Source organism: Danio rerio, chromosome 18, assembly GCF_052040795.2.
Source record: "Danio rerio strain M-AB ecotype USA chromosome 18, GRCz13ab, whole genome shotgun sequence".
Taxonomy (NCBI): domain Eukaryota; kingdom Metazoa; phylum Chordata; class Actinopteri; order Cypriniformes; family Danionidae; genus Danio; species Danio rerio.
This window is the reverse complement of record NC_141038.1, coordinates 18862501-18875107: the sequence shown is the minus strand read 5'-3', so window position 1 is coordinate 18875107 and position 12607 is coordinate 18862501. Positions and strand designations below refer to the sequence as shown.

The following is a 12607-nucleotide window of genomic DNA, read 5'->3' as shown; positions in this document are numbered from 1 at the left end:
GGTTGTTTGAATAACTGGTGGTATAACGGTTAACAACCCTGGGTTGGTACTGGGGTTGCACAGTTTACGGGTACTATGGTAGTATCGCGATACAATGGCTCCAAAATGCTGGCGGTGCACTGTAGTTTGTAAATGGTTGTATCGTCATTAATGGTCTGTCTACAATAGACGATGTTGCATGTAGAAAGTCACTAAAATACTCACACGTTTGTGCAAACAATAAACCATTTGGTACCAAATGGTCGCCTATTGCAGACTTTCTAACGCTTCAGTTCGAACACACATCTGAATCGGATCATTTCTGTTCCTGTTAATGATTTTTTTAGCGACTACAGAAATCAGTTAAAAAAAACGACCCACAAAGTGAAATTTTGAATTACTTTGGATTGTTACCTAATTAGATTGAAAAAAAAACCACAATATGATAAACTCAAAATAGCAACAGCAAACATTGAAACAGTTTCTGACCTTTTCATATCGCCTAATTTTGTTGGGAAAATGCACTTTTGTAACTAATTTCATTCTGTATAGTTTGTATCTTTATTTGAATGTATTTTTTGTTGGTCAGTTATTTATAAAATAAACAAAAATAATTAATACATTTTAGGTGAAGTGAGGTGCAAATAATACTTTTTGGCCCTAAGGGAATTATGAATTACATTCAAGTAGGCTTATTGTAACTTAAAATATTGTATTTTTGACCATTTTCTTTATAATTTGAGTTATCAATTACAGTATCGCAATACTACTTGGTATCGTGATACATCAGCTGGTATATTATTGTAAGATGAATTAATGGTATCGCGACAACCCTAGTTGGTACTACAAACAGTAGTAGTTCTTCAGTTCAAGCTGAAGAGACATTGGTCTAGAAACAGGGGAGGGACCAACAGTCTCCTCTCTCACTAAATGAAAAGCAAATCACCACAAAATGGTGGAAACGTGGCTGCTATATGCATTGTAGAAAGACATTTGAACACACAATAATGCATAATTAGAATCAATAATAACATCTGATTAGCTGAGAATTTCTACATAAAATAAACTGGTCGGCACTCTAACTTTGGCTTAGTGGCCACATACGTGAACAGCACATTTTAACTCTTATTTCTTATGTTTTATATTTTGTTACAGACATACAGCGTCATCCTGCAACTGTTTTGCAGCATATGAAATGTCCCAAACACTATTTTAGCTTTCCAAAATGGGCAAAAAATGTAGTTTTTACTGGTAGTCAAAACATGTTCAAAATATGTATGTGTTATTAATGCATTAAAGAAACAGTCAGGATAAAGCTGCAGTGTTCAAGGCGAGTTTTTCATTCTATTACACAAAGGTGACTTTGTTGTGTTTTATGGGATTTCGGACCACGAGTTCACATTTATGGACATCATTTTTTCACTAAAAGTACATCATATCATAAGATGATGCTTAGGTTTTATTCTAATAAGTCCAAATAGCAAAGAGAAATAAAAAATGTATGTAAAAAACAGCTTGGGCTTTAAGAGGCTAATATTGTGGTTTCAACTCAAATTTGGCAAATCCAACAGTTTAACTTAAAAATTTTTTGAAGGAATTTCATATTAAGTAAAGAATTGTCACCCAAAGAATTACAATTTTATATATTATAAAGTTTTATTTTCTAATATTTGTAATAACAGTTTGTGACATTTTTTACTACGAATGCATGCATCCCAGTTAGACTACTTGATGCACTACTTTACTTTTACTTTTTTATTAAATATTTTTATCTTTATTTCATAATGTATAAATGTATGTTGTAGAACAATCATATGCTAAATGTTGAACTATGGTCATTACACATTAAAATATTCGATTGATTGATAATTCATATTATTTGGTATATAAATACATTAATAGTATAAATAAATCAATTTTATTGATACAAATTTATTATCATACAAATTTCATTACGTATGAATATATCTTCACACGTATTGTTTTTGTTTTCGTCTGAATGCAAAAATTGCTTTATAATTTAATTTTAATTTCACATTCTTAGTATTTTTAAAGCTTGTTAAATTTTAATTTGTATCAGAGAAATTGTAAAAAGCGTACAGATTTTTAATCAGAAATTTAAATGAGCTGCAAAAAGTTTCTCTGAAAATGGACACAAAACAAATCATCATATAATCAAATTGAATCACACAGATGTCTGAATTAGATTTCTTTTTAATAACAGAAGTACCAAGTTTATTGGTGTATCAACTGTTCAAGCTGTGGGAGGTGCAGCTAGTTTTTTAGGTAATTCTTCAGTGAAAAAGAGCAGCTTGTCCTTCTTAAGGTCCTGTCCCTCAGATTGCTGCAATCCCAGGTTCAAGTACTTATTAGACTGGTCATAAACAGGCCAGGGCACTGGAGCTGGATTTGGTGATCTGTACAAACCAAATATAAATGATCAGTACAACAAACACTAATATTATTTTCAGCATCTGATGCAGCACTTACCCAGTACGAATAAAGTTAGCCCAGTATTTCATGACAGTTCTGCATAATTGGTTTTCTTCTTCAGTGAGTGTTCCTGTGACGATAAAGAGTCAGCAACCAAATCACCACTTCAGCACCATTTACACTTCATTTGCAGTTTCAACCCAATGAAACCTTAATGGCAGTTTAAAAGTCTTAGAGCTGCATACCTAAACCTTTGACATGAACATCCCAAAAGCAGGCCCCAAACACAAATCCAACATCATCAGCATGGTCGGCCTTCACAAAACTGGGTCTGAATTTATTAGCTATACTTGGCCCGTGCTGGAACTCATACATATACACAGGCACTCCGGCATCTGTGAAGGTATTATATAGAATTATGGAAAATAATAGCCAAGCACAAGAAAGGCATACACTAAATGAAATAAACGAAGCATGCAATGAGGATCAGATTTGAGCACCTTCAAAGCTTATTAAATTCATATATAAAATTAAGTATAAAATATAGAATGATGATTTCACAGAGTGCAACAGAAACATCTTGAGCCAAGATGTCTTAAGAAAAAAATGTATTCAAAAGTAATATCATAAACATGAGTGTAAATCAGGATGGTCGTTGGGGCTAGAGGTGTTTATAAATTCATTCATTCATTCATTTTCTTTTCGGCTTAGTCCCTTTATTAATCTGGGATATGAACTGACAACTTATAAGTTTTACGCAGAGGACACCCTTTCAGCTGCAACCCATCACAGGGAAACAGCCTTACACACTCATTCACACACATACACTACAGAAAATTTTGCTTACAGTGCTACCCACTGCGCCACCGCGTGTTTACATACATAATTTATTATTAAAACATTTTTAAACATTAATTTAACTAACTAATTTTTAATAACTCCTTTTTTTTATCTTTTATGGAAGTATTCAAATTAAACTGTCATTTAAAGACTTAATTAGGTTATGTTAACTAGGAAAGTTAGAATACTTAGTCAAGTTATTGTATAACTGTTTTGTTGTGTAGGCAATCAAAAATATACAGTAAATATTTTAAGACTAATAATACTGACCTTAAAATTGCATTTTTAAAAATTAAAAACTGCTTTTATTTAAGAAATATTTATGTTAAAGTGTGCCGCTTAAAAGTACAAGTGATAATAAAAATATTATCAGACATAGACCTACTCTGAAAATTTTCTTGCTTTGTTAAAGCTAAGCTTTTCACTTATCATAGCACACGTCCTGCTGATGATGTGACAATAAAAGTGATTTGAACATCATTTAAGAAATATTTTAAAAAGAAAAAAGTCAAAGGGGGCTAATAATTCTGACTTCAACTGTGTATATAAACATTTTTGGACACTACGAAATCGGTCACAATCAGATTTTTCTCAATTCACAACTTTTTACTGCACTTTTCTATAAGCTACAAAAGTAAAAGAAGACTGAAGATTACAATCAACAGTAAAACAAATAACTATTGCCAACAAACCTCTGTGATAAGACGCAACTGTGATGGAGGGTATCACCATGAATATATCCCCGAGCAGCTCAGTAAATGCATCTCGAATCTCCTCTGGAGTTTTAGCATTTTTAAAGTATTCGTCTGCTATGATTCCATTGGCTCCTGAAGCCTGTGATAACACAATGAACATTCACTCATTATACGGAATAGTATCAATGGTAGTTTATTTTGTGTCCACTAGAGTGCGACAAATACTACAAATTATTTTAAAGAGCCCATATTATACATGAAATAGGGTCATATCTTGGTTGTAAGGGTCTCCAACAACAGTCTAATATGCATGCAAGGTCAAAAAACACTTTCATGGTCTTATAATCTGCATTTATTTTTACCTAATTATCCCAGCGACTCCTGTATGAATCGTCCAGTGATTCATTTGTTCCCAAACCCCTCCTTAGCGCGAAGCTAATCTGCGCTGATTGGACCGATGACAGTCTGTCGCGATTGGTCGACTGCCTTCAGTCAGAGAGTGAAATGGCCAATAGCTAATCAGCAATATAAAAAGTAATCACAGTTCATACACGCTCGATAGTGTAGGCGTGGATTTTAGCTGCCACACTATGGCGAGTGGATAGTGCCACGGATAACCGAACGAAGGAGACAGTCGTGTACTCGCCATACCACACACAAACACACCTCCGGACGACAACGCTCCTGCCCGCACCCGCCAGGTTTTAGCCTGAGAACCCGCTCCGTTTTCTGCCCGCCGCGCCCGATCCCGCTAGAGCGGAGGAGAACACAACCAAAAATCACCCAGTATACAGTCCAGACAGCCAAGCTGTCTGTATAAACACACACACAGCACAAAGCACACAAAGCTTGTTCGCTCTCTCTCGCTCTCTCTCTATCTCTCTCGCTCTCTCTCGTGCGCACTAACACACACACACAAGCACCAAGCAGACTCTCTCTTTCTAATTCGCATAGCAATATCCGTGATATTGCTAGACAGCCCGCTCCCGTCCCAAATTAAACCCGTTACCGACCGCTCCCGCGATTTATTCGGAAATTTATTCCCGCGGCTGTCCCCGCGCCAGATTTCTGCGGCGCGGGAATAAATTTCCGAATAAATCGCGGGAGCAGAACTCTAGCACGGAGTACCATAAACAAAGCAGCGCGCGTCGCGTTTTTAACGTGACTTTGCACGCGATAAGAGAATATAGCCAGTTAACCTGATACAGTACACGCGGTTACAAGTAACAAATCACAACTAAATACATTTGCAAGCTAGAGTCAACGAGGCAACAACTTTAACCGCATGTACTTACACTAGAGAAATGGAAGAAACCCATCCTGACGTCCATCAGTTACTCTTTACTGATCCTTCCTTTAACAAACTCAGATGAAGTATTCTTTGTAGCATGTAGTTTCCAGAAGTTTCCAACTGCTTGGTTATAATGCTGATGTTTCATCTTTGGGTAGAGACTCAATATAATATCCATCTGCAGTGTGACTTCAATCGACCGGCATGTTTGTGTGCGTGTGTTTGTGGGTGTGCGTGTGTGTCTGGGTTTCTGCGTCAGAGGGCGGGGCCTCAGGTTTGAAATCTCCCGGGTTTGCGCGTGCACGTGAATAACTTGGTTTCGTTCGTACGTCATGGCGAAACACCTTATGAATCGGTTTTAAGGCGACTCGTTTGAAGCACTATGAGTCGACTCTTTTATAGATGAATCAACAGTTTTAAACACTGTATTCTTACAGATTTAAGCCTTAGCTGGATACTTCACTTCACTTAGAGCTATGTTACACACTACATGGAGGGGAATTTTCAAAAACCCATAATATGGGCTCTTTAATAGAGTTAAAGCAATTGAACATAGTGTTAAATTTGATCTATAAATCACTATAAACCATTTGGGAAGAGAGAGATAAAATTGTTTTACTCCATCTGCGTTTAAAAGACCCAAACGGTCTTTTGCTGATTTTGCGTCCATCCCTTTCACCCATTCTTTTGGGAGGAAAATCTGAAACAAAACAACAAACAAATCTATTACTGATTCTAAGGTTCATAAACCTTTTGTTTAATTTTACCATCCTATCGAAAAGTTTCATGACACTTGCCTGGGGGAGGATCCATCCAAATTCATGGTTTGTTGTTCCAACAAGAATTGGAACTTTCTGAAAGTCTTTACTCTTCAGGATCTCCTCCGGCTGAGCTTTAATAAATTCCCCATCAACTGTTGCTCCAGGGAAAAAGTGTTTCTAACAGAATATTGTGGGCATTAGTTCATTGCTGGTCACACTTTACAATTAGGTTTATTAGTTAATGTTAAATAATGCATTTACTAACATGAACAAACAATGGAAAATACATTTACTACAGTATTTATTTATGTTAATAAACATTAGTTAATGAAAATACAGTTGTTTATTGTTAGTTCATGTTAACTCATGGTGCATTAAGTAATGTTAACAAGCATGGACTTGAATGTTAATAATGCATTAGTAAATGTTCAGTTATGATTAATAAATGCTGTACATGTGTTGTTCATTAGTTCAAATCAGTAAATGCATTAACTAATGAATCTTATTGTAAAGTGTTACTTCATTGCTAAACTGTCTGTATTTCTTATTAAGAAAAGAACCAAATTCTCTGTTCCTACCTTTTGAGCCGCTTTGATCTGTTCCTCAGTCATTTCTTTGATGCATTTGACCAACACTTCAGAAGAGCTAAAGTCACACTCTGTAATATTTGCAATCACCTGCTCAAACACACTGAAATCAGCTTCTTTCTAAACCATAATAATCTTTCTTTTTAAAATCTTGACATCTGACATATTTTTTCCCAGTTCTCTAAGGAATTGTTGGGCAGTTATAGTGTTTTTGGCTAAATACTGTACCTGGGCATATGTTGAAGGGTCTTTGACAAAGTATCCCCTCACAGTTGCTACCCCACTCTGAAAAATGGCCCGCTGAAACAGACCCTTGGTCATGGGTGACAATGTCTAGAAGAACACAAAAGAAAACATATTTAGAATACATTTTACCCATTGCATTGGATTTTAAAGAAATTCTATTATTGTATTAGTTTCAAAGTAAGGTTAGATGTACCCCAAGGAATGTACTTAAACTAATCAATCATAAAATACAGAATTCAACAGGATGAACCCTCTTTTGCCCCTCAAAAATGCTAGCTTTTTTGTGGCATAGATTTGAGAACTGAAAGTTATTTTGGTCTTCTGCTTGGTTGGATTTCTTGTTCATTCAGAGATTCTCTTCTGCAGATTTCGGTTGTAAAAATTGGTAACTTACTGGAGAAGCTGCTTTTCTGTCAGTTATCTGACCTTAACAAGCCATTTTTACCACAGTCTGCCTGTCATTTGATTTTTCACTGCCCTTGTTAGGTCCTTTTCTGTGAACCCTCAGATCAACTGGTCTCCAAGCCATGTTTAAAGAAACTGAATTTATTTTTCTTTCCCTCTCTGATGCTCAGTTTGAATTTCTTGGCCACATCTACAGTATATGCTGCCAACATGCAATGAGTTCTGCAATGGAGCTGGCTGTTTATAGATATTTTATAGTTAAACAGGTGCGTTTATAAAGTGGTCGGTGAGTGTTTTTTTTTATTATGAAAGAAAATGCTGCTGAATTGACTGACCAGCAAAGAGGCGCTGATTCCTCCTGCAGACTCTCCAGCTATGGTGACAGACTGAGGGTCTCCTCCAAAAGCCTCAATGTTTTGCTGCACCCACTGTAAAGCTGCGATCTGGTCGAGGAAACCCCAGTTTCCTTTTGCATGCTGATCTCCTGTGCTAAAACCAGAAGCACGTTATTATTACAGCTCATCATAGAGGAAGAGTTTTTACTGTCTTCAAGCTACAACAATTCATTTGTCATTCTTTATTTGAATAGTGCACAGCATTTCTCTGTCATAAATGATTACCTGAAGTATCCTAATATTCCAAGTCGATACTGAATGACAACCACAACTACTTTTTCATAGGCTGCCAGAGGGGTTCCGTCATACAAGCACAATTCCTTGAACATGCAAGCTCCACCCATGGCCAGACCCCCTCCATGAATCCAAATCATTACCTGTTGGTTTTCAAAGTTTTCTTCTATTGAAAGGCATGGAAAAATCAACAATAAAGCATAATAAAATATGTTTTACTTAATTTTTGTTTTACAACATTTTATGTGACTTAAAAGTTCAAAAGTTAAAGTGATGGCCTCCAGTTTAGATCCATTTATTCAGTTGTTCAGTACTCACTGGAAGTTTCTCTGATTCTGCTCTTTGAGATGGAGTGTAAACATTCAGATACAAACAGTCCTCTGAGACCCCTATAGCTGTAACTTCCAAATCAATAGCTTTTGCCATCGCGGGTAAAATATCTGGGTTTTGAAGGCACCTGCATTGCAGCAAGAAAAAAATTTAGGTAAATGGAGGTTAAATATAATACCTATATTATATCTAAAGTATTAAATATAGTGCGAATCAATAAATTCTGAAAATTTTTAAATGTTAAAGGCACCTTTGATGCAAAATCAACTTTTGGAAACTGTTTAGACAGACCTGCATTTAGGTATAATGTGTTTACTGTCGTATGGGAGTGATATTAACAAAAAAAGTCTCTATTTTAATATTTTCTGACATTACAATAGAATCCAAATCCAAGCAGTTTTAAGGCCCACCTCAATGTGACGAAGGAGTGTGGTTTTCCATATACCCACCAAATTGATTGATAGGCGCATATTAACATGTCTCCGCAGCAATGCGTATAAAAATGTCCACACAACAGGATTTGCAAAGAAAATGGGATTAAAAGATCTGTTTCAACACTTTGTAATCAGCTGCACCTCACAACGTTAAAGTGTGTTTAAAACAGAGCGTGTTTGTAATAAAGAAAAGACAGTAAAAACTTCATATATTTCATAACCGCTGGAATCATTACAGCTGAGTTAGTACGACTATATATGAGAATGCTTCAAACACACAACAAGAATCCGTTTGTGGATGTTAAACCTTCTTTTTTTTTGTAAAATAGCATAATGAATAGCAGTCAGTGTATATAGTAGTATATTTTAACTTGTATCCTGTCACATTTGCCACAAATGGATATGCAAAAACAGTAAAAAGTTAAATGTGTGTGTCTACTGAAAACTTTGTAATGGCATTTGTGTAACTCATCATTGCATAAAGGCTAAAATAAACTTCACCACCTATACAGTTGAAGTCTGAATTATTAGCCCCCCCCCCCCCTCTACCCGAATTATTAGATGCCCTGTTTATTTTTTTCCCCCAATTTCTATTTAAAGGAGGGAAAATTCTTCAACACATTTCTAAACATAATAGTTTTAATAACTCATTTGTAATAATGGGTTTATTAAATCTTTGCCATGATGACAGTAAATAACAATTTACTAAATATTTTTCGAGACACTTCTATACAGCTTAAAGTGACATTTAAAGGCTTTACTAGGTTAATTAAGTTAACTAGGCAGGTTAGGGTATTTAGGCAAGTTATTGATGGTTTGTTCTGTAGACTATCTAAAAATATAGCTTAAAGGGGCTAATAATTTTGGCTTTAAAAAGTTTTTTAAAAAATGTAAAACTGCTTTTTTATAGCCGAAATAAAACAAATAAGACTTTCTTCAGAAGAAAAAATATGATCAGACATACTGTGAAAATTCCCTTGCTCTGTTAAACTTCATTAGAAAATATTTAAAAAAGGGGACTAATAATAAATTAAAAGGGGCTAATAATTCTGACTTCAACTGTACATCAAATAACCTTACTTGGTATTTTGACTAATAAACTTTATCTCTGCTTCATTCATGCCTGTCTCTGTCACTGACTGCTGTTTATCTGACCGAACGCAGGAGATACAGACACACATGTGGTAATGGTGGGTGTGGAAAACCAGCTTATTTGCATTTAAAAGCACAAGATACAAAAACAGCTACACTTTCTTCTTGCCCCAAAATGGCCATGTTTAGCATTGTATAATAAATAATCTGATTAATATTTTGAGTTTAAACTTTACAGACACATTCTGGAGAGACCAAAATCTTATCTTACATCTTGTAAAAGGGGTAAAATAGGAACCCTGAAATCACATGAATAAAAATTTACATTTTGCAATTTGATTACATAATCCTGATTTTATATATTTTTAAACTGTAAAAACGTGCAACAGTTGTCAAGGCAATAACCTTTCAAATAATTTCAGTACTAATATACGTACTCTTTAGGTGATAAAACTTTATTTATGGTACTAAAATGCATATTAAGGGTAGATATGGTATAAAATGGTTGCTTTTCAAAAACTACCACATTAGTGATTGAAAACATAAAAATGTTTAGCAAATCTTAAAGTTGCTTTTAAATTCTCACATCAAAGGGTCTTCGGTGGCATTTCTTATGCCCTCCCATCCCTGTACAGGCTGTGGAGCTGCTAGACGGTGAGGGCCAACAGGCGGCTGGGCAAAAGGAATGCCCAAATATTGCTCCACAACAGCTGGAGATCCTTTAGCTTTCACATATTGCCCACGGACACTGCCATGCTTCAAAACAGCCACTGGCCCAGAATCTGAACATGCAGTACACCAACAGAACATTAAAAAAATTTACATAAATATAAATAAATGTATTTAAAAATACTTGCCGTCCTGTACAGGGGCGCTCCAGACAGGTGCCAGTGTCAAACACAAGCAAAGCAAAACGTCTTTTATCATGGCTGCTTTTCCACGAAAGACTCACAGAGACTAAAGCCTTAAATAGACCTCACAAAACAAACACCCACACAAACTCAGTTACAAAATACTGCTCTTTACCCTGATATTGCTTCACCCAGTGAAAAAAATCTACTGTCAATTGTGTACACAATCTTTGTACTGAGAAGAGAAAAACATGCTTTGTATAAACATTGTTACACAGCTTATACTTCTTCACGTGTCTCCTTCCATTGTAACTCAAATGGTCACTCATCCTCTCAACTCTGCACTATGATTGAAAATTCACTTTTTCCAACTAATGCTATCATCACTTTACACTTACAGTGGTACTAACTCACCCTCTGCTCTGCTTCGTCATCCTGTATAGGCACAGTCTGTCACTACTATTTTCCTGCTTTAATAATGTATACAGTAAAGGATCTGCTATCATAAAAATATTAACTTACATGCTCTTTAAAACATTCTCCTTCCTTCTCATTCCTCCATGTTCTATTCCCTCATTGATTCTATGAGCTATAGCGACTTTGCAACATTCACTAATAAACCCAGCCCAGGTTCAGTAGAAATTTGTGCTTATTTTTGTGAAATGTAAAATACTTTGCTTCAGGTATGTTTCAGATGAAAAACACACTAGAGAAAATTTAATACGTTTAACCCAGGCTCATTCTGATTACGTACCCCTATATACACTTTTTTTTTGCAGATTTTGTTTTCACAAATCCACCAGAAACTGCTGTATGCTTTTTTCAGATTTAAAATTTCTCTCGCGAGTGATGTTCTGGTCTAAATCTACCAGAAGCCGCTGTCGACTGACTCTCTACTGACTGAAGTACTGACTGACTGACTAACCCTACTACTTCCCCAAACCCAACCAATAGTGTTTATAAAAAGCATCAATTGAGCGGCCCACCCCCTTCCCTAAACCCAACCGCAGTGTTTTAAAAAGCAATCCAAGGAGAGTTCCTGATTTTTACCACGTTTTCAGATTTTACCACATTCTAACCCTGTTATTTACTTATTTATTTTATTTTTTAGCTTTTTGGTTTTGTATTAACTGCTTTCTGGAACCGCTCTTCATCAGATTCGAACCCCGTTGTCGCATTTAGCTGTTCACTGCATCTTAAGCCCGCCAACGTAAATGTCGAGCTACCAGAGAAACGTAACAGTGGAAAAGCCGTCCATATGGAGGTAAGCAGTCAGCCAATAAGCAAGAAAAGGAACGACATTATACCGCCAAACAAACACATTATAACATATATAATGTGTTTGTTTTAAAGATGAAATGCAGGTGTGTTATATATGTCTTAAGGAATGTCCCAAATGCAAATTTGGTGGGCAAATAAAGTCTATTTTACATGGTCAATTATGCACTGGTGTTCACCAGTGTGCTTAATTCTCATGCTCAGAAACTTGCAAAAGTGTCAAACTCCTGATCACAGATTTTTACTAAAATAACTGGAACCTGTCAGTAAATTGTCTTACCGCAATAATTAATAAAAATAAGCTAATATCTGTAAAATCTCAATTTATTTGGTCAAATGTTCCAGGAGTGAAGTTCTGAACTGTGCTTAAACTTTAGATCAGTCATCTGTACTCACCTGTGACCTCATGCCTGATGCAGAGTCTAATAGCACATTTACACTCAAATAAGGCACAGAAGCACTTTTGAAAGAGACATTTGTGTCTTTACACACTACCCGTGCTGTTCAGAGCAGTATAAATGCATTTAAAGAAAAATTACAAATGTATAATTTAATTTTAAGAAATATGGTGATGTGAAGGCGCGTTTACAATATATGATATTGCAAAAGTGTGTGTATCTGTACATTATTACATCATGTAAAATTACAAAATACAAAGCTGTTGTTTTCTCACCTTTCTCAAAAAGATTATCAAGGAGGTCCAAAGCTCGCTCTGTCCAGAGCAACCTACAATGAACAAACAAACAAAAAATAAAC

General features: G+C 35.6%; 1 protein-coding gene across 4 annotated transcripts; it reads right to left on the bottom strand.

The window, feature by feature from the left end:
• Window positions 1–2173: 2173 nt before the first annotated feature.
• Window positions 2174–10680, bottom strand: ces2a (carboxylesterase 2a). 4 transcript variants are annotated; one of them, XR_015514389.1, is made up of 13 exons: window positions 10580–10663; window positions 10309–10504; window positions 8185–8323; window positions 7858–8032; window positions 7573–7726; window positions 6815–6919; window positions 6578–6676; window positions 6036–6176; window positions 5858–5938; window positions 3203–4086; window positions 2658–3148; window positions 2470–2542; window positions 2174–2396 (listed from the first exon to the last, which is right to left on the bottom strand). XR_015514389.1 is itself a non-coding variant. In XM_087292356.1 (13 exons), the coding sequence occupies exons 4-13, from the start codon at window positions 8004–8006 to the stop codon at window positions 2234–2236; spliced, it is 1257 nt and encodes a 418-aa protein (XP_087148482.1). In that variant the 5' UTR covers window positions 8007–8032; window positions 8185–8323; window positions 10309–10504; window positions 10580–10663; the 3' UTR covers window positions 2174–2233.
• Window positions 10681–12607: the final 1927 nt, after the last annotated feature.

Excerpts from the sequence above, each read along its gene's own strand:
- ces2a (XM_087292356.1), bottom strand. The coding sequence starts at position 8,006 with ATGATTTGGATTCATGGAGGGGGTCTGGCCATGGGTGGAGCTTGCATG. Across the intron at positions 6,177-6,577 it reads AGATCAAAGCGGCTCAAAAG|AAACACTTTTTCCCTGGAGC; the intron begins GTAGGAACAGAG and ends ATATTCTGTTAG. Across the intron at positions 5,939-6,035 it reads TTGGATGGATCCTCCCCCAG|ATTTTCCTCCCAAAAGAATG; the intron begins GCAAGTGTCATG and ends GTTTTGTTTCAG.